General features: G+C 38.0%; 1 protein-coding gene across 6 annotated transcripts in view; it reads left to right on the top strand.

Moving 5' to 3' along the window:
• Positions 1-23149, top strand: part of Ank2 (ankyrin 2) — a 238274-nt gene that overhangs the window by 8473 nt on the left and 206652 nt on the right. For 2 of the 6 annotated variants that reach the window (XM_042697569.1, XM_042697570.1), the window contains exon 1: positions 22188-22322. The exons of the other annotated variants lie outside the window; for them this stretch is intronic. In XM_042697569.1, the coding sequence (XP_042553503.1) occupies positions 22188-22322 (135 nt within the window). Of the gene's footprint in view, positions 1-22187; positions 22323-23149 lie in introns of those variants that run through there. 6 annotated transcript variants of the gene reach the window in all.

Here is a 23149-nt window from a genome sequence, read left to right as displayed (position 1 = left end):
TCCTATATATACTAATTATTGCAAATAAGGGAAACCATGGGACCTAAATTCCTTTGGGACTGGCTTAGTGCACTTAATATGATTTTTCCCAATCTTTCCATTTCCTAACAAATGGGACAGTGCTGTTCCTTCTGATGGAAGCATAGAACTCTATTGTGTGTGTGTGTGTGTGTGTGTGTGTGTGTGTGTGTGTGTGTGTGTGTGTGTGTGTGTGTATACCACATTTTCTTGATCCACTCAGCTACTGAAGGGCATCTGGGTTGGTTCCATATCTTAGCTATGGTGAATAATGCTGATATAAACATAGTTGTGCTGGTAGCTTTAGTATGGCTCTGTTTGTTTTCATTTGGGTAAATGTCCAAAAGTGGGATTGCTGGGTCATAGGGGAGCTCTATGTGGAGTCTTATGAGGAACCTCCATACTGCTTTCCAGAGTGGTTGAACAAGTTTACACTCCCACCAACAATGCAGTAGGGTTCCCTTTTGGCCACATCCCCTCCAGCATCTGTTGTTATTACAGTTCTTGATTATAGCCATTCTAACTGGAATGAGGGGTATCTCAATGTTGTTTTGATTTGCATTTCTTTTATGGCTAGGGAGGTTGAGCATTTCTTCATGTGTCTATTGGTCATTCTTATTTCCTCTTCAGAGAAGTTTCTCTTTAAGTCTTTAGCCCACTTATTTATTGGGCAGTTGTTTCTTTGAGGATTTGTTTTTGGAGGATTTAATTTTTTGAGTTATAAATATATTTTAGATATGAGACCCTTGTCCATTGTATGGCTAGTGAAGATCTTCTCCCAATCCGTGGGCTTTCTATTGATCTTGCTAGCTATGTCCTTTGCCATGCAGAAGCTCTGCAGCTTCATGCAATCTCATTTGTCCTAGCTTTCTTTGATTTGTTGTGTTTCTGGGTCTCTATTAAGAAAATTTTGGCCTGTGCTGAGGAGACCTGGAGTTTCTCCTATTCCTTCTTGTTTTCAGAGTGTCTGTTTTGACTCTCAGGTCTTTGACCCATTTGGAGTTGATTCTGGTGCAGGGTGATATATAAGGATCTAGCTTTAGTTTTCTACAGGTGTTTCACCAAGTTTGCCAGCACCATTTACTGAAGAGGCTGTCTTTCTTCCATTCTGTTTTCTTTTAGCCCCCTTATAGAAGATTAGGTGGCTTTAGGTCTGCAGGTTCATTTCTGGGTCTTCAGTTCTATTCCATTGGTCTTCAGGTCTGTTTTTGTGCCAGTACCAAGCTGTTTTGTAGTAGAGTTTAAAGTCTGGTATTGTTATTCCTCTAGCACTGTTCTTTCTGCTAAAGATTATTTTTGTTACTCGGGATCTTTTATTATTCCATATGAATTTTTCAATTGCTTCTTCTATTTCATTGAAGAATGAAGTTGGGATATTGATAGATATTGCATTGAATTTTTATATAGCCTTTGGCAATATTGCCATTTTCATCATGTTAATCCTCCCTATCCAAGAGCATGGGGGGTTTTTCCACTTCCTTAGTTCTGCTTTAATTTCCTTTTTCAGGTTTTTTAAAGTTTTCATCATAGCGGTCCTTCACATCTGTAGTTAACTCCTAGGTATTTTATTTTTTGTGGGGCTATTACAAAAGGAGTTGCTTTCCTATTTCAGCCATGCCCTTCTCATTATTGGCTTACAGAAAAGGCATTGGGTAATCTGAGTTTTCTAGATGTTTGTATTCATTTTTTACTTTCTGTTTTTGGCCAGTCCTGGGCTTGAACTCAGGGCCTGGGTTCTGTCCCTGAGCTTCTCTGTGCACACTCTACCACTCAAGCCAGAGTGCCACTTCCGGTTTTTTTCTGAGTAGCTTAGTGGAGGTAAGAGTCTCATGGACTTTCCTGCTTGGGCTGGCTTTGAATCATGATTCCCAGATCTTAGCCTTCAGAGTAGCTAGGATAGGTGTGAGCCACCAGAACCTGGCTATCCCAGACATTTTGCTCAAGGCTAATGCTTTATCACTTGAGCCACATCTCCACTTCTGGCTTTCTAAATGTTTTTAACATTATTTATAAAAATCCAAATCATTTCACTGGTGATATTCACTCATCAATTGGATAACAGTAATAATTATATTCAATATATTTCAACATCACAAGATAAAATTTTTGAAACATCTCACAAGAGTCAGTATAAGAAAGTTAAGAATTCTATTCAGATCATCTTTGATGCTTCTGTTTTGTTTTAGTTTTCTGTTCTGCCATTCTTAAGTTGTGATTTTAAATGTTTATTGTGAAAAATCTCCAAGTTAATCAGAGTATGCAAGTACATTGGAAGGAAGGCAGCACACAGTGTGCATTGCAAAGCATTTTTTTCTTTCTTTCTTTTTGGTTTAGTTTCAAACAAGACTAGAAACAAACATTATGATATTCGCATTCACCTACCAAACCATATACTATTGCTTCCTGAAACCCAGGAGCAATAACAGATTTACTTTAATGAGTAATCTGACTCTAAATTGCCATTGAGAAAAATTTTCCATGTTTAGAGAGGAGACACTGCCAACCTTTGGAAACCTTAATAAGGCCAATTAGTCCATATCGTAGCCAATTAAGCCTGAGTTTGGGATGAAGGAAACAAATGTGTCAGAGAAAGTTGGACGGTTGGGAATCTGCAATCTGATGGTTTTCACCCTAAAGGAATATTTCTCAGAAGCAATGTTTGTGTGTTTCTGAGATTTGTAGCCCTAAACTGAAAGAGTTCGAGCAGTTGCTTGTCCGGCGTTTTTGAAGGAAGGCACTAGATTATGATATAAAAGTCAGGTCTTAAAAAGCTTGGTGCTGTTTTGAAAGAACTCAACTGTATGTCCTAGGGATTTCATTGGTGTCTTAGCCTCCTAGGAGACCTCAAATCTTTAGAGCTATTAGCACTTCTAGAATTCCTGATACCAATCAACAACTACTTTTTGCTTCTCCCTCTTGATTTTGGTAGATCTTTATAACATTAATGTTTCTATAAAGTAATTTGAATATTGTGAGAGTGAAGAATTTTGCTTATCTCCTCAATTTTATTTTACTTTGTTGTTTTACTCTGTTTATCTATCATCTATCTATTTATGCTGATACTGGGGCTTGAACTCAGGGCCTGGATGCTGCCCCTTGGCTTTTTTTTTGCCATACCTCCAAATCTGACTTTTACTGGCTAAATTGAGATTAGTATATCACAGACTTTCTTGCCTGGGCTGATTTTGAGCCTCAATCCTCGGATTTTAGCCTCCTGCCTGCCTAGGATTAGTATAAGCCTCCACTACCAGGTATTTTATCTTCTAAATTCAAATAGTCTCTTTAAAAATATTAATATTTATATCTTACCAAGTTCTCACAGTAGTAGAAATTTTTTTACTCTTTTGTTCATAAATATTTTGAGAACTGTTCCATTACTATCTTTTTGGATAACTACAATTCCCACAGCAGCCAATTCAGTTGTACTGAATTCTGTTGTATATTTTTGGGCAGGCAACACAGAATTGCTCCTTCTATTTTCTGTTACTTTATTAGCAGCCCTATCCTGGGCAAAACCTTTTCTAGTTCACCCATTACAGCTTCATTTATAGCTATCCTAATCTTCTTCAGATTCATCCTTTAATAGTCTGTCATTAGTGTTCTGTATTAAGGGATATTATTATGGGATAACACCTCAACCAAAGAAGCAACATTAAGGAAGAGAAATATTAGGGGCATGGCAATTATTAGAAAGCTATCAATCAGATCAATTTATTTGGTTGGAAGTAATGGTGTTATTTCACCATTTTAACTAGGCTTTAACTACATATGCCTTTTTTCCCCCCACAAAGACTTGGTAATGATCAATTTTAACTCATTTGTATAAGTTGCCTATTGAAAAGCTGAAATTAAGACTGACAATGACATTTTCTTTTTATGTCTTTACATGTGATTAATGATGGATATTTCAGGTGTTTAAAGGACCACTTTTTAATTTCTAGGTTGAAATTTTTTGTTAAAACATGAATGATTTCAACATCATAAACATGAACATTAAGAATCTGCTTTATTGTGAATATCATTAGTTTATTTGAAACCAAGTTTAACTGCTTAGCCTTTTCAAGGCATTGAGCAGGGTAGAGGTGGGTGAGGGACATAAGATCTGAAAGAGCAGATAGCATATGAGAGAGTTGTTTAGTGCCTTTATAAGCAATATTTTTACATAGTGACTCAATACAAATAAAGTCCAATAAAGTCAAAGCCAGGAAATCTGTGCTTAAATCTATCCATCAGCTGTGTCCTGGGGTAAACATTGACCTGTTCTGAGTTCATACAGCTATATAGTAATGAAGACTGACATTCTGGTCAAATTATTCTGTTCTTTCATGACTTGGTGCCATTTTTAATTGTCTTTGCTTACTTTCATGATTACAAATAAGATAATTTTGGTGGAAAGTTTCTTTTTTCCCCTTCATATAATATATAGGCACAATGTCCATCACAGAGGGGCTCAACAAACCACTCTGGGTGATATCAACTTGCACCTACACACACGAAAGAAGAAAAAAAGGAAAAGAAGAACAAAATATCATTGGAGCCATTAAATTATGAGATGGCTTACTTTTGTTTACATGGCGTAGACTTTCCTTAATGGATGTGAACAGGCAATTGGAAGGAAATAGTTCCTGTTGTGGTCTTTGAAATGCTCTGTAAGCTATTAAGACAGCTTTCCATGGAAAATGAAGTCATTGGACCAAGCTGCACGGTTGTTCTTTTCTATTCTACATGTTGATTGAAGTCACTGGAAGGAAGAAGTTTGCTGTGATCCCCTACTGTCTCCTAGTTAAGGTGTACACTGACAGTCTGAGGTCTTAGAAACACCACTGTAGTTCTGTTAATCATTTTACAAAGGTTCGGTGGCAGCCATAGCAGCTGCCAGCTGAATTTGTGGGCCGTTAGGGTGACAAGTACCTACAGCACAGACTCAAAGAAAACTCTGCCAAAGCACAAACCCTCCATCTGTACAACTGGCATAATTAAGAACACACCTGAGTTCTTCTAGGGGAGATAGTTCAATCTTCCTTCTTATGACTCCAATTTCCAACCTGGCCAGAATGATTAATTGAACCATATCACATCCTCAGATGGCTGAAAGCAATGGAGTGAAAGGGGACCATGTTACCCGGAAAGGGGTGGCTTCTCTAAGGATGGAGGTCACTTGGGAAATGAGCTTTAGTTCAGGGTGGTCAGCCGCTAACCGTGTGCATTCAGTGTAGTCTCTGAGGAAGAGGAATCAAAGCCTGGCTGTGGGAGAGGGGAAAAAAAGCCATCTGTGAAAGCACAAGTTACAATTCATAGGAAGAAAGCAGAGGACAGAAAATGCTGATTTCTGTACTATAAATACTGCATTGAATCATATATGGGGCTTTGTATATAATGTAAAATCACTTAACAGGAGTCAGTATTTCAGAACTTTTGGCTCTCATACTAGAAAGTAGCATTGAAACACAGAAGTATTTGTAGCAAATCAATATGAGAAATATTTTACTAGTGAAGGAAGCTTGATCATTAAGATACATTCCTTTTAAATCAAGATTATTTGCCTTCACACAGGAGCCTTCTGGCTTGTGTTTTCTATAGGAAGTAGTATATGAGCTTAGGTAACAATTGAGCAATCTTTAGTAGTCTTTAAAACTCATTTTTTTTGGTGCTAGCCCTGGGGCTTGAACTCAGAGCCTGGGCATTGTCCCTTAGGTCTTTATCTCAAGTAGGGCACTCTACCATTGGAGCCACACTTCTATTTTCAGGTTTTTGGTGGTTAACTGGAGATAAATGTCTCTCCGATTTGTTTACCTAGGCTGGCTTTGGACCAAAGTTCTCAGATTTCAACCTTCTTAGTAGCTAGGATTACAGTCATGAACTACTGGTCCCTGGTAAAACTTGATTTGTAATCAGGTTATTGTGATTGTGAATTTTACTCAGACTTTTTGTTTCTGAAGGTCTTTAAATATTTGGATAGGCAACATTTGTTCCTTTTGGAAACTAGTTCTCAGTTATTAAATGTATAATGACAATCTAAGTTGAACATACATTTGTAAGCAGCTACTATAGGATTTCAGCACTCACCAGACTGTGACAGTAGCTATGTTAAAGTTGCACATGTGCTCTTTACAGATAGGACCAATGCAGCAATTTCCCTAGGCCTGTGTGCTTTGAAGTCTTAGTGTGCCAGCCTAAAGCAGCCCATTGCCCAACAGCCTGGGGTTTGATCAGCTTGCTCTGCACATTCTCAGCACTGACTTTCTCCTTATTCCATAAATACCTAAGATACATCAGATCCTCCTACTGACTCTAGACATCCAGTGACTCGCTTTGTATTCTAGATTTAAATTTGTCATTGGTTAGTCTTCCATACCAAGCCTATTCTTTCTCTCTCTCTCTTTCTCCTCTCATTCTCTGTCTCTGTCTCTCTGTCTTTGTCTCTTTGTCTCTGTCTCTCTCAGTACTGGAGTTTGAATTCAAGACAATGCTCTCTCTTGCTTTTTCTCTTAAGACTGTTGCTCTGTAATTGAGCCTTGCCATCTCCACATACCAAGTGACAATGAGTGAGTGCTTTTCTTAGACAATCTGTGGTCTGCACCAAACCAAAACAGCTGTGTCTTAAGGAAACAGGACCAGAGCTTTTAAGATTTTGTAAACATCTAGTCTCAATTTGATCGATTAAGAAGAAAGTGAAGGCATTTTGAAAAATGGAACAAACTTTTCTCTAGGTGAATATTTTTGACTTCCTTTACACCACCAGTCTTAATGAATGTGACTGCAGTTAATGTCTGCACTTTATTTTTTATTTTATTTACTTATTTATAATACATTTATTTATTCACTTATTTATTTATTGTTGGTTGTGAGGCTTGAACTCAAGGCTTGGGCGCTGTCCCTAAGCTTTTTTGGTCAAGGCTAGCGCTCTACCACTTTGAGCTACTCCACTTCTGGCTTTTTCTGTGATTAATTATAGATTAAGAGTCTCATGGACTTTCCTGGTGAGCTGGCTACAAACCGTAATCCTCAGCTCTCAGCCTCCTTATTAGCTAAGATTACAAGTATTGCCACTGGTGCGTGGTTTGTGTTTTCCCTTTAAAGTCACACTAATGTTCAAAACTAAAACAAATAACCAATAATCTTGTAAGTTTTTAAGCCTACTGTTTTCAATACAAGTGATCTTCCTGTAGGACATAAAATTCACCTTGGGAACATGTGACGTCTTCTGTGTTAGGTTAGCAACCTTATTTGCAATGCTTTCCTTTCACATTAACTTTGCTTCTTACTCTTACCTTTCCTATTTATGAAATGTTATAGTATGGAATCATGCTGTGGAACAATTCTATCAATGTCAATATTTTTTAACTTATAAAATTTTGCTTTAGTTTCACATGTTTATTAAAAGGATCCATTTTATGGCTAAATCTTACTAACATGATCATTTCACTAAGTACATTTGAAGTCGCCACTATAATAAAACTGCAGAATTAAAGACCCAGGAAGGAAACAAAGGAAGGGAAAGACAGTATTTAAACACATCTAAAACAGAAAGATAATATTGTAGACTGGGTGCTGGTGGCTCTCTCCCATAATCTTAGTTACTCAGGAGGCTGAGATCTGAGGATCGCGGTTCAAAGCCAGCCTGGGCAGGAAAGTCTATGAGACTCTCATATCAAATTAACTGCCAAAAAAAAAAAAAGAGGAAATAGTAGAGTGCCAGCCTAGAGCAAAAAAAAAAGTTAAGGAACATCACCCAGGCCCTGAGTTCAAGCCCCAGTATCAGCACACACAAATACAAATAAACAAACAAAAATAGACCTTGAATCAAGTTGCACAAGGCTTTATAGTCTGAAGTCAGATACTTTTCCTTTTAAATGTTAAGCATATTTTTCTACGGATGTGCAACTCCCAAAGAAAAACACAGTGAGCTAGTCCTGTGCTAGGAGTTCCCATAAACACATTCTATAATTATATATACATAAAATTATATATAAAATATCTTTTTTAACAAAAAGATATTTTTCTAGTCACCTTTATTACTCTGGTCAAATTCTTGACCTATCTGCTCTAGGGCATGAAATGATAATTGAGCTCAAAGAGGAAAGAGAAAAAGGAAAGAAAAAAAAAGCCTTTGAAGCTATGAGCTTTTTGTCTATACAATTCATTTTAGTATCCTTCCAGGTGGGTTTTTAATCTTGTATGAAAATGCATGTGGTTTCACATAGAGAAAAACTGCTTCATTGGAAACTTCCATAATTTAGTGTGCAGGAACGTCAGTCAGGGTTTTTTTCCATTAAGTGACAGTATACTGTGTCTGGCAACACAGGTCTGCCTCTGGTGTTCTGCTTTGTAGCTTCATCTCTGCTGGAGTTGGAGATTAACCAGTGACGTGGGGATTATCTCTAAGGCCTGAATCAGTTCCACAGTTTTAGCTCCTTGTGTCCCCTTTACATTGCAATGATGGGCATGTTCTTTCCCAGTTGTCAAATGAGAGAAACCTTAGGTGTCAGAGATGAAGCTTCTATTGAGCCATTGGAACATGGATATGTCTCACGAGGAACGAAATCTAGACTTCAGTAATTGGCCCACGCCCAGATAATCCGCATGTCTGGATAGTGACACACAGAAATATTAATGTCAGGACCCAGAGTATCAGTTATCACAGTAGAGTAGGAGGAGGGTAGGGAAAGGCATGGAGTTTGGTCATCATAGGATAGTTAGGGAGTACAGCAGTGTGGGATTCCAGCAGTCATCATTATGTAGGAATCAAGCAAGAAAGGATTTGCCATCTATTCTTGGCCAATCATTACACATTCGTATTGATTGTGAGGTAAAACTTCCATACCAGCTGGGCACTGGCAGCTCATGCCTGTAATCTTAACTACTCAGGAGGCTAAGATCTAAGGATCATGGTTCAAAGCCAACCCGGGCAAAATATTCCATCCGACACTTATCTCCAATAAAGAAAAAGCCAGAAATGGAGCTGTGGCTCAAGCCATAGAGTGCTAGCCTTGAGGAAAAGAAGCCCAGGGACAGTGCCCAGGCTCCAGAGTTCAAGTCCCAGGACTGGCAATGATGATTATGATGATGGTAATAATAATAATAATAATAAACTTTAATACTGAGAAAGAAGAGTGTACTGGTGAAACACCTCTGCATAGTATTATCCACACTTTCTAGCCAGAAAGTGGCATCAAAGTTTTGGTGACACAGAATAAATTTAGAAACAGAGTTTAATCCTTATCAGGGACAACACAAAGTAGAAAGCACAGTTGTATGATGTAGGCAACTTAATTGTTGGTTGTTCCTAGATGAAGGTGAAGGCACAAACACTAGTTGCTAAATGGTTGGTGAGTAAGAGTGGAGCAGGAGGAACTGGATTTTCTGAAGGTGCCTTCACTCTGAGTCATCGGTGAGCTGGAAGCCTGAGAGAGGGCGATCTTTTGATTCTGAAATTAGACATGAGTACAGGCAGCAGACAGGACTTATCAGGGACCTAGGAAAGAGGAACTGAGATCTAAGGGTGTCTAGATTATATACATGGCTCTTGGCAATTGTTTATTCTATTGTATAATTTTCACAGTGAGGCAAGGTATTTTTGGACCTCTTTTGTTTTTTTTGTTGGGGGGGGAGGTAAATAAGGCTTGGGATGAATAATTTCCTCTCACATCTTATAGCAAATAAATAAGTGGCAGACAGATAAAGTATGTTAATATTAATCTCTTTGGCAGCACAATATCTTATTTTGAAGTACTTTTAAAATGATAGGACAAATAATACACATCTCACTCAAAGAGAGAAAAGATAGCAAGGTGGTGGGCAAATGATCAGAGCTAATCTCAGCATAGCTGAGCTATGTTATGCACCAGGGACTGTCCTCAGGACTTGTGATTGTCATAGTTGATTGAATCTTCCAAGCAACACAATGAAGAGATGACCCTCATTATTTTGTTACATGGAAAGGTGAAGTTTCAATAAAAAAGAAATAACTCTAGATGATGAATCTCCAATTGATCTTATAATGAGATATCACATCATAGAGAACATGTATCACTAAAATACTTAAAACAGTTGTATCATTTCAAGGAGCAGTGCAAATCACAATAAAGGGGAATCTCTTAAAGGTGACAGTGTACCATGCAATAATGCATGATCTCCAGTAACAGAAACCATAGGACAAAGGACAGAATGGTCAGAATGATCTGGTGCTGGAATCATCCAGTATCACCATGGCCCACAGTTAGCTTCACAGCCAATGTCTAAATCCTTCTTCAGAAGTTCCTGGTAGGAGTTGAAGAGGTACTTAGCTCCCCTAAGACTAATGTGTAAAATGTTAGTTACATAAACTAAGTAACCATATCAAACTACACCTGGTCTGAAAGCAACTAAATCTTCTTGAAAGTTAGAGTTTTTGTGTGCTTGTTTTTTGCTTGAACTTTTTTTTTTGTAACCAGAGAAAAGCCAAAGATCAAATAAAACAAACTAAAAAAGGAAGGTACTGATGATAAATATGGAAATCAGGAAGGTCTCAGAATGCCACATCTGCCCTGCTGAGCAATGAGGTCAGTGAGCAATACACTATTTTATGCCATAGAAAGATCGATCTTTCTGTATCAAAATGTGGTATAATAATAAACTGAGCAATATCAGGTTCCTGGATAAGAAGGAAACACCATACCAAGGATAGTTCTTGACATTTCATCTCTTGGTCAGCTAAAATGGAATGTTATTAAAATAGAATATCTCAGTGAAATTGGCATTTTAAAATGTCAATATTTAAGGATGAATAGATCATCCTTATTGATGATTCCTTTTTTAGGAAAGAATTTAGGATAAAATTGTGTTGCCATGACATCTATCTTAAGCAGTAGAACATAATGTAGGTGTTGAGTAACATTTCGCAAAATCTGATGAAAAATGAATTATCCAAGTACAGGCAGAGTGCCAGGGTAGCTCAGGTAGTAGAGTATGAAGCTGTAGGTTTAATCTCCAGTACAGCAGAAATAAACAAACAAGCAAAAAGAGGGCCAGGTGTGGCAGTGCACCCTTAAAATCTTAGTACTCTGGAAGACCACCTCAGAAAGATTGAGACGGAAGCTAGACAAGGCTATGAAGTGGTCTCTCTTTTCTTCTCTCTCTTATCCCTTGCATATATGTGCGGGTTTATAAGTTGTGGGTTCTAATTTCAAATGTTAAAATCATCATATTCAAAGGCGATAACACTGAATTTTTATGACACTAATTGGTTCAGAGTATGTGGTTACTGAAAGTAGAGACAGTTTGATTTGCTCATGTCTAATAGCAGAAAGGAAAGAGTGCTTTAAGTAAGTGTTGACTATGAAAGTCAAGAGAAATGTATTTCCTTTGCATGAGTACTATTAGACACATTTGTGTTTTTGCCTTTGGTGTGTGTGTGTGTGTGTGTGTGTGTGTGTGTGTGTGTGTGTGTGTGTGTGTGTGTGTGTGTGTGTGTGTGTATGTTTGGTCAGTCATAAGGCTTGAACTCAAAGCCTGAGCACCATCCTGGAGCTTTTTTGCTCAAGGATAGTGTTCTACTACTGTGGGCCACAGTGCTGCTTCCAGTTTTCTGGTAGTTAGTTGGAGGCAAGAGTCTCAAGGACTTTCCTGCCCTGGCTCGCTTTGAACTGTGATCCTCAGATCTCAGCCTCTTGCATAGCTAGGCTTACAGGCATGAGCCACTGGCATTCACCCTTTGTTATATTGTTAATGGTGGTTATCCCTAACAGTTTGACATTTGTATGGAAGAAATAGAGATAGGTAACATATATGTAAAGATTTGTTTGTTAGAAATAAAGGTAGGTAAGGAAAAGGATGGCGAGGAAATGCGTGTCAGGGACTACTGGAACACTTAGTGGCCATGTAGAGGTGATCAGGATTAGAGATAACAGTAGAGAGTTACTTCTGGCCTAATGGACAGACAACAACGAAGGATCACAGAACATCTGTACAAGTAGAAAGAATGGAATGCAAAGGAGTTTCTGCTATCCCTAATACATCATAAGATCTTTGATGGCCAAAGTCTGAGCATTGTGTGTATTTCTATATGTACAAATATGTTCCTGTACCCTGATTGTGTGATCCATTTGAACATGTAGAGAAGAAACACTATATTTTCAGCACTAGCAGTGATTATTCTCCATTTTTTCCTAGCCATATTTGTGGAAATCCTGCAGTATCCGTCGTATGATCAGTAGTCTTATTCTACCTATAAAATATCTTTTAGTTTTGCTTCCTAGTTCTCTTTAGTTATTTACATTTTTCTTCTTTTCATCCTCTTCACATATTCAAGATTATCAATAGGTTCAGTGACTGCACCATTTCATAACAAAATCAAGCATCTGGCAAAATAACCAGACAAGAACCGACAGAATAGTAATGAGAGCAAAACAAAGACACATTTAATATAATGGATAAATTACTGAAGATTACCATTCTCAGAGATTCATCAAAGCATTTTTGTGTGTGCATCAATAATATTTCATGTTTGCCTTTTTTATTTAAACGATGTTTGGGTCTGGCATGTAGCGACTGAATAAGTATTTATGGGAGAACTGAAATAAATGTTTGCAGTAACCAATCATATTTTCAATGTGTGAGGAAAGATTTTTTATTGTTCATTTATTTAATTATCATCTATGTGTGCCTGCTAGACAGAAATACTTTGAGGAGTATATGGACAGACTTAATATAATATCCAGCCAGGCACTGGTGGCTCACATCTGTCCTAGACTCTCAAGAAACTGAGATCTGAGATCATAGTTCAAAGCCAGCCTGGGCAGAAAGTGTGTGAGACTCCAATTAATCACCAAAAAGTCAAAAGTGAAGTTGTGGCTGTTGGTGTACCAGACTTGAACTTAAGAAGTTCCGTAATAGTGCCCAGGCTCTAAGTTCAAGCCCCAGTACTGGCATACACACACACACACACACACACACACACACACACACACACACACACACACACACGGCTCCAAAGATGAGTCCTGCAAATAATGAGAAAGAGACAGTCCAAATGGAGAATTAGTTATTAATAAAAATGCAGAAGAAATTGCAAGAGAGAAAAGGCAAAAATAAGGTTAGGAAAGCCAATGGGGGAAAAGATCAGATCAGAGCACATGAATAAGTTTGTCTTTTATATGAAGATTATAAGGAGTGCCCAGATCAGGTCTGAGCTTTAGAATGATCTCTTGGCAACTGTGTGAAGAATGGATTGAAACAGCAAAACTACCATAGGAAACTGCTTAGCTGATAGTTACAGTCCTTCTGTCAGGAGGTGGATTACTGGCCTAAAACAGTAACAAAGGGATGGAAATAGTAGATTCTTCAGTCCTGGCATATGGGAAACAGAATGTGAAAAACATCAAGGTTTTCAGCGTAGGCAGCAAAGATGTATACAGGACCCATGCTTACCCAGCTAGAGAAAACGGCCAGAAGCAGTGTTGTGGAGAAAATGCTTAGGAGAGAGAATTTGTATTGATCTGGGAAAGCATGGAACATGTTTAAATTCCAACTTGAAAACATTGTAGAAAATAAAGTATTTTTTCTTAGAATATTCTTTACTGTTCTTAAAAGACAAATTCTTAATTTTTAGAGATAGATCAATTTTTCTTACTGTTCTTCCTCCTTCCTTTCCTAACTTTCTTCCTCCCTTTTTTTTATCCCTCTTTCTCTCCTTCCTTCCTCCCTCCCTCTCTTCCTACCTTCTTTCCTTCCATCTTTCTGTAGAGAAGGGAAATTGAATACTGATCTCATTCCATAATTTATAAACTTCTGAATGTGAAGATTAAAATATACAAGCATTAGCTTAAGAGTCTGTTTATTGTAGTTAATTATTAAGCAGTTGTGAATACAAAGTTTAAAATGGTTTTCTAGAAATATATAGACATTTTAGCTCAGAGGACAGAAGACAACAACATATCTTTAGAAGAATTAAATAACAATCTTGATTTTCTAATACTAATAATTGTTTTAGAATCATAGAATGTTTGATTTCCTACAGTGATTCTATTTCCAAAAATAGAACATAATTGAGATCTTAAAAACAGTTCTCCTGGGAGAACAAATGATATACAGTCAGGATATTTATTTTAACATGAATAATATATGAAGTATTATAACAAGTCTTTATACTTCAAGATACATGAAATACATTTCTTTTATATATTCTTTAAGATGGAACCAAGTGAATTAACAGTTGAACAATGGATTTCAGATTCATTTTGGCACTCTTCTTTTCATGGGGTTTGAAATAAACTGAATGTAGTTCATCTACCATTCCCTCATTATAGTTCAATCTTTCTTGATTAAACACACGCTCATGGTGTAGTTTGAAATAAAAGATAGCATATTTTACCATCACTCACTGAAGTAAAAGGCAACACAGCTGGATAATCCTACTTGATTCAACATTTTAACATAGTACAGGAAAATCAGCTACGATCCTCTTAATAAAGTAGGCTTTAATTGCTAGTTCTAAGGCAAATACTTACATCTCATCCAGTTTGAGATCATTAGATACTTGCCTTGGACTTGAATTAATTCTCTGTGTATGTGTGTCTGTGTGTGTGTGTGTGTGTGTGTTAGTGCTGGAATTGGAACTCTTGTACTCTCACTTGTTTTTTGTTCACTCAAGGTTGGCTCCCTACCAGTTGAACCACAGCTCCACTTCCAGGTTTTTGGTGGTTAATTGGAGATACGAGTCTCATGAATTATCCTGCCTTACCTGTCTGGGCTGGCTTCAAACCATGATCCTTAGATCTTAGCCTCCCAAGTAGCTAGGATTACAAGTGTGAGCTATCGGTGCCTGGCGTGAACTTAAAGCAGTTCCTGACTGACCAATTTCTGGTGGCTAAACAGTGATATATCTCAAATGGCTATGTTTCTTGTTTCATTTTACTTTGTGGGTGTGTTACTATTGTTGCTGTGGTTGAGAAGCTATTGTCTTAAAATACTTGGAGGCCAAAGATTAGAATATTTGAGTTATAATTTCATGAAGATTGAGCTCTGTTTTATAGTTAAAAAATATTTTTGCAAATGCCAAATGTACCAAAACATGTAAAAGACCTATATTTTGTGTCATAGGCAAAAAGCTTATGAAAAATTAGTTCTTAGCATCTCCAGTGTGAATGTACAAATGGTATACGTGTGTATCAACCTTTAAAGGTAAACCTTGCCCAGGTACTAAGTGATGTGGGAAATGAATGGCATAGGAAAGAAAAAACTTGGTTTTTATTTGCTAATTTTAGTTGTGGGTAATTTTAATTCACTGGAGCTCAGTGGCGGGGCTTCCTATATTCTAGTAGTAAGATATTATTTGGGATATTATTATATTATTATACTAATATATTATTATATATTATTACTATTACTATAGCTTTTGAGTATGCAGGGCTGTCATTCATCTTGTCTAGATGTGCAAGCACTGTGTTTACAGTGGAAGGTGAGAATCCTTTTCAATAGATACATCTAGAACAACTGTGGCCTGCAGCATAAAGGCCATGCCTAGTCAGCTTTGTTCCTGGTCTCTATTGAACAGTCAATTTGTCAAAGACTTGTTCTTTGGGGACCAAACATTTCTCACTTACTGATCAACAGTTATGTCTGTGTGGTGTTCATTCGTTTTATTGGATTATATTAGTTATAAAATAACTAATGTTATAGTTATAGTTATAGTGTTAAGACTATTTGAATCAGCCTCTCCACCTCTATCATATTCCTTTCTTACCTCCTCTCCCCCCTCAAAGTCTCAAAACATTCCCAACAGATTTCCTCGTTCTATTCTTTAAACAATTTTTTTTCTGGTCCTGGGGCTTGAACTCAGAGCCTGGGTGCTATCTCTGAGCTGCTTTTGCTCAAAGGTAGTGCTTTACCACTTGAGCCACAGTGCCACTTCTGGCTTTTTCTGTTGGTGCTGAGGATTTGAACCCAGGGCCTCATGCATGCAAGGCAAGCACTCTACCACTGAGCCACCTTCCCAGCCTCCTTGTTCCATTTTAATAGTTGCAAAGAATGGATTTCAATAGTATTCAAACTCTACCTCCCCTGCCAGCCCAACGTCCTCCCACGAAGTTCCACCCGTGGACAGTCTAGGTCTGTTTTTCTCCCTCCCTATCCTCTGATCAACAGATTTCATTGAGTTTCTCTTCACGGCTCTACTATATACTTGCAAGGTATTACAAAGTTCTTCACCCTCTTTCTTTTTCCTTTCTCCTCTCCTCTTCTTCTCCAGAGTAGTCACTTAGTTTGAGTCATGTTCTGTATTTGATCATATTACTACCTATGTATATGGATATGTGTATATCTGCATATGACCATGAATGTGTGTGTCTTAGGTTTAGCTCCTATGTATGAGTGAAAACATATAATATTTGATTTCCTTCCGTATGATGTGCTCTAATTGTATCCATTTTCTTGCAAATAACATAATTTTAGTTTTCTTTATGGCTGTGTGTGTGTGTGTGTGTGTGTGTATTTCATATCTTTATCCATTCATCTGTGGTTGGGCATTTCAGTGGATTCTATTGGTTGGCTCTTGTCAACAGTGCTGTGATAAACATGGCTATGCAGGTGTCTTTTCAGTATACTGATTTATTCTTCTTCAGATTTATGCCCTAATAGTGCCATGATTTGGTCATAAGAAAGATCTATTTTTAGTCTTTCGAGGAAGCACCACACTGATTTCCACAGAGGCTGTGTGGTATATGCATTTTAAACTCACCTTTACTGAAGACTTTCAGATTGGTGAGTTGTTTCAGTCCAGATGTAGAAACTTACAAGCAGTATTTAACTGAGAAACTGGCTTAGGTTTCAAACGCATAACTTGTAAAGCCAAGCTGTAACAGAACACCTTTTTGCCCTGGGATTTTAACCACGTGTTCCTTCCTTCATGAAAACCTCATGAGGAGCCCCTGTTCTAGCAGCTAATTACTTTCAAGTATTATATTTATATGTTGTTTTTAGTATAAAGTGTATAGTGGCTAAATTATTTCACACATGTTGTATTTCAGAATTTGGTTCAATAGGATAGAAAATAGAATTAGACATATGGCCTATTGGCTTGGGACAACAACATTTCTAGACTCATAGTCTCCTTAATGTTAGTCCCTGACATTTATTGAGCATTTACTTTGTGCTGGGCGTTGTGTCCAGCAATCTTCAGAAAACTTCACAAGTTCTTAGTGCTTGTCTATTAAAGAATGTGTTCTTGATATTCCAGAAGTCAAGAGGCAGCAATGTGGAGTGAAAAAAAAATAGCTGCAAGGAATATAAGATTAGATTGGTTAATTGATATTTGTGGGCCCATGAATTGCTTGACAATATTCTCTTTGATTAATTTGTGTAGAGTATAAACAGTAAAAAGTCATTTACTCTGGCCTCAATTAGAAAAGTTAAGCCACATGTTAGTGTAGGGACTGCAGTCTAGATCAATAAATTATGCATTTTTCCCTCAGTCGATCAATTACATAACAGATCCAATTGGGGAAAGTCATTATGTATTTAACTTTTAGCCAAGTAAACTATATTGAACAGGCACCAACGTGGGAGAAAATAGCATGCGATGTGGGTTAATGCACAAACTGTTCTAGTTTTATTTTCATAGGTCAGTGATCCTTAAAGTTAGAAGAACTTGTCCTCAGTTTTATGTGATTATGTGGTATTGAGAATTTTGTACACAAAATCAGTTTAATCAGTTAAGGGCACTTGAATAAAACAAGTCAGTCTAGAACTATGCTTTCATTGTAATTAATATATAGTGAGATTATAACCTAAGCAGATTTTTTTAAAGAAAAGTGGAATAAAACTTTTCCATTAATGATAAATTATGAAAAGTTAACCAGTCTCATGTGAAGACTGTCATTTTTTACATGATAGCTTAGATGAGGTGAATATCATTACTAGAACTATATTAGTATTTTATTTGAATGATACTATATCCTTATAACTTGGAGGAGAAAGATAAAACATCAAATTCTATGATTCTCAGTGGGTTTCACTCTATTTTGCCCCTTAAAAGACTTACAAGCTGGCTATGGGTAGCTCATGCCTGGAATCCTGGCTACCCAAGGCTGAGATCTGAGGATCGACGTTGGAAGCCAGCTCAGGTAGAAAAGTCTGACAGACCCTTATGTCTAATTAATCATCAAAAGCCAGAAGTGGAGCTGTGGTAAAGTGTCTCTCTTGAGCTAAAAAGCTAAGTTACGATAGTCATCAGGTCCCGAGTTCAAGCCCCAGTACTGGAACCCAGACAAACAAACAACAGAGACTTGCATACAATCTATTTGGTTTCAGTATTCTAAGGATGATAGCATTTACTCTTTACAAATGAGCCAATCAGAACCTTCAAGGAAGAATAAGACCCCTGTTAGCTTACAGAGTAGATTTACAAAGATTTGTCTTACCAAGTCCTATAAAGCTGTCTGGCAAAGCCAGCTGTGTAGAGAGTAAGACTATTTCACATGTAGAAGTTACTTTCAAATGGTGAGATGTAGAAAGTATGTAGAGTATGGTTTCCAGAATGTCTCCAGGTTATCCGTGAGGCTCAGATTTAGGAAAGGATGGGGCAGAGCAAAAGGGTCCTCACTGTGGGCATGAGCTTCCGGGTACCACACAGATGCTGGCCTCTTCCACATTGTTCTTTCATCCTCCTCGTGAGGGAAACAACTGAACTGGCCCAGAGTCCCGTAGAACTAGAGAGTGTGACACAACAGAGTCAGCATTCTTCTGCTTTTTTTTTCTCTTATTCACATGGTCTAAATACATGGCCAGCGTCAACACCCACTGCATGTTGAGTAGATGTTTAAATGTGAACAGGTTTTCTGTCTTAGAAGACAAAAACTTCAGGCAGGAAGGGATCTGGCAAACATCTAATCTAACTCTTTTATCTCAAAATTGAAGAAGCCCTGATTTGCTCAGCATCGTACAAGTTCACAGAGATAATTTAGTGGTAGAGCTGAATCCTGGATTAGTCATGCTTTAAGAGATCTTCGCAAAACCCCACTTGAAGAGCTTTGCTCTAGCAAGCACCAGTGGCTCATGCCTGTAATTCTAGCTATTCTGAAGGCTAACGTCTGAGGATAGAGGTTCAAAGCTAGCCAGGCAGAGAAAAAGTCTATGAGACTCTGATCTCCAATTAACTAGAAAAGAAAAACAGGGGAGGTGTGGTTCAAGTGATAGGGCAGCAGACTTGAGTGAAGAAAGCTGAGGACAGTGCCTAGGTCATGAGTTCAAGTCCAAGTACTGGAAAAAGAAAGAGAAGAGGAAAAAAAATAACCTTGCTGTAACTTTTTAGGTTAACTTTTAGAGTCAAGACAGTTATTCCTCGGAGGTATTAATTTCTTGGTAATTCTGTGATCACCGATTTGTACTTACAAAGTGAAATTTAAAGTAGCATTGGCAGTTTTTCAGCTTGGCTGATTTTAGGCACCTGAGCAGTAACGGTCTAAAGAAGACAACTGAGAAGCCAGCTTTTGTTCTTAGCCTGAATTGCTTTCCTCTAGTGGTGGATTTGAAACAATCCTACTGCTGGAATAACAGCAGTAAGTAAGATATGTAGAAATTTAAAACAATACTGCCAATATATCACATCACAGGGACTTTGAATTTCACTTTCTAAGTCGTGTATCTGGCTCACAGATCCTACTGTAACATGCAAATATTTGCTTTCTGAGTAATTCGCCCTATTGCCTTTGAAGCATTTCTTTCTAGAACAATGGTGACATTGTTCTAGCCTGTCGGAAAGCATATCCCTTGTCAGATGAGCCAGAAATCCCAACCATCAGGCATATTTTTAGGACATGAGTGCTGCATACCATTGTTTTCACGTGGATTTTGACCTGACACAAAGTTATGTATATAATAACATCGCCCAAGCTTTTGTGACAAACTCATCTGATTCTTAACTGTTGGTTCCCCACTAGGAGACAGAAAAGTAGGAATGCTTTCATTTCTGAAGTAGTGGCCACTACTGCAGATCCCTCGTACTTCCGTTTTTAATTAGGAAGTTATCAGTGCTTTTAGCAAAGTTGGTAGTGATGACAAATAGAAAGTTATTCATTGGAAATTCTGTTTTCACAGTTATGGATATCTTCAGGATTGATCACTTATAAGTGAAAAGTTGACAAAAGCTTAGTCCAGTTAAATATTGATAATATGTATTTTTTTCTGTCTGCATATTATTCTTTTACATCACAAACATTTACCACTGATACATATCGATGCATATGAATGGCTCATAAAAGATAACAGGACTATCATATAAAAAGGCTGGGCACTGGTGGCTCATGACTGCATTCCTAGCTACTGAAAAGGCAGAGATCTAAGGACTGTGGTTCAAAGCCAGTCTGAGCATAAAAGTCTATGAGACTCTTATTTAGCCCACAAAAAGACAGAAGTGGAGGTGTGGGTCAGGAGATATATCATCAGCTTTGAGAGAAAAAGCTGTGTAACATTGCAAGGTCCTGAATTCAAGCCCCAATACCAGTACACACACACACACACACACACACACACACACACAGAATAAGAGTTGGTAATAATCTCAACCTTATTGAAAAAGATACTGGAATAAAATAATAAAAATAAAGGACTAAAGTAGGTGTGATGAAAACTTTCAGGGAAAAGTGAATTGTAAGATGATCTTGGAGAGGGAATATGACCGTGACACAAACTGGTGGGGGAGGGGAACACATGCTTGGCTGAAGAAAAAGCAAAAGCAAAGGCCTGGTGGAAGAATAGCTAACATATTAATGAGACAGAAAGATGCCAAGGAACAAGTCATGCTGTTAAAGCAAAGCAGAATTCTCAGTCCCTAGGGACATTTGTCTAATCTGGAATGAATATACATATGTATGTGTACACACACACACATACCACACATATATGCGTATAGGTATATGTATGTTGTGTGTTAATCCTAGATTAGACAATTATGCATATATATGTAATACATATATACTTTCCTAGCTATTCAGGAGGCTGAGAATTGAGGACTGCAATTAAAGCCCACCTAGTTGGACAAATCAGAGTCTTTTCTCATTTTATTTTCTTCTTCTTTCTTTCCTTTCTTCCCTCCCTCTCCCTCCCTCCCTCCCTCCCTTCCTTCCTTTTTTCTTCTTTCTTTCTTTTCTTTCTCTGATTGTAGGTCTTGAACTCAGGGCCTGGGCTCTGTCTATGAGCTCTTTTGTTCAAGGCTAAGGCTCTACCACTTTGAGCCACAGCTCCCCTTTTAGTTTTCTGGTGGTTAATTGGAGATATGAGTCTTATGGAATTTCCTGCCTGGGCTGGCTTTGAGCGGTGATTCTCGCATCTCAACTTCCATAGTAGCTAGGATTACAAGCATGAGCCACCAGCACCTGGCTTCATTATATTTAAATAAAGTTACAGACAATATCTTCACATATTAAAAACTTATAAAGATATAAATGAATCAAAATGGTTTCTGTGTAAGGAGTACAGTGATGCATAATGAGAAATTGGGTATCATTTCCTTAGAAAACCTAAAACTCCACTCTAAGGTTCAGTTGAACCAGTCTGATTGATAACCTTCCAGTGACCGTTAAATGTTAAAAGGATGGCTCATTGTTTACTGTAAATGATAATGAAAAAAAAAAAAAAGGTTGTGTATTTAACCCACTGGGTAAAGCAATGACCAAATAAATTTTTGCTAATACAGCAAGATGATGAACAGATTTAGTATTCAGTACAAGTAGAGAGGCAGAGAGGGGGGGAAAAAAGTCAAAGGACTCAAAGGAATTTATTGAGTAATGCAAACATTCTCATATGTGGAGACATTCTAACACAGCGGGAACTGAAGTCCATGTGTGAGGCAGCCTGCTTGCATGGTGAAAAACAAAACACCACCAACCCCTCCCCTACTCCCTGTCTGCTCACCCCCCCTCGCTCCATTGACATGCATAGCTGGCCTGGTAGGTGTAAAAATAGACTGGCAGTGCCTGAACTGGAAATGGTCACTGAATGCAGCACCGCAGTTGCTGGGGTTTTGAGTTCTCTGTGACACCGGCCAGCACGTGGAGAGGACTGGTGAGGGGGCACCGAGCAGAGGGGCCCAGGATCCTCTTGATGGATTGTCCATGTGAGTGTCACCTCTGGGAACCCAGGACTAAGTGCAGAGGGCAAGGCCGGGCCCAAGCACACCAGGATCTGTAAAAGCTGAGATGGGAAATGCAGCCCTCTGCTCATCTTGCCATGCGGATAAAAGTGTTAGAGCTCAAGGAAACATGCAGGAACTGGATAAAACTCCAGACTACTATGGCTATCACAGCGAGGACGCCACAGAACCTGGGGTACAGGTAAGTTTTAGGCCAGAAACACGGAAGCAGGAAGGATGGTGGACTCAGAACCAACAGTGGCTCTCATTGGTCAAATCTCTCCACTTCCTGGAAGGAAGCTCATGGAAGAAGGCCAATGTGATCAAACCACCTGACCGGCCTGGGGTGCAGTGGCCTCCTGCTGTTCCCCCTCCTGCCACATGCAGCTCTCTGTTTTCTTTAAAATGTTGGTTTCTTCTTAGTTTTTCTCTGAGCAGTGACGCACGTTCCCTTTCACTTGGAGTTTTCTCTGACGTTGATCCTCTTCATCCTTATATCTCAGAGTAACTTTCAAAAGTATTACAAGAAAGTCTTACATCCAGACTGCTCCTTTTCCCCTGCATGTATGTGTATATATATATATTTGTGTGTGTACATATTTTTCTGCATACATTTCATCTTTCACCACATCAAAGAGCATTTTGGAAGCATATGTTAACTTAGAATCTCAGTTGTCTCCTCGAACAAACGTTTCACTTTTAATATTTGATTCACTTCAGTGAGAAAGTCTTGAAATTACCATTCTGGCTATGAGAATGGTTTGGAAAACACTTAAAAGTCGGGCAATCAAATGTTTAAGTTGATTCTCTGATTTTAATCATTCATCTGTAGGATGTGTTTGTTAAAAATCAGTGAAAAAACAAACAAGGTTATTGTGACTTTAAAAATACTTTTGCCTAGGAATGTCATTCTGGGATATTTTTGACTTTCAAATTTGCTGGAGAATAAAGTTTTTCTTTGATCTCTTAGATGCTGGAACTTGACCTTATTGCAAATTGTTTATTTCTGAGTGAAACTAGGAAACAAAT

This window comes from Dipodomys spectabilis, unplaced genomic scaffold, assembly GCF_019054845.1.
Source record: "Dipodomys spectabilis isolate Male_0828 unplaced genomic scaffold, ASM1905484v1 ptg000225l, whole genome shotgun sequence".
Classification (NCBI taxonomy): Eukaryota; Metazoa; Chordata; class Mammalia; order Rodentia; family Heteromyidae; genus Dipodomys; species Dipodomys spectabilis.
The sequence above is the reverse complement of the archived record's forward strand: the minus strand, read 5'-3'. Positions and strand labels throughout refer to the sequence as shown.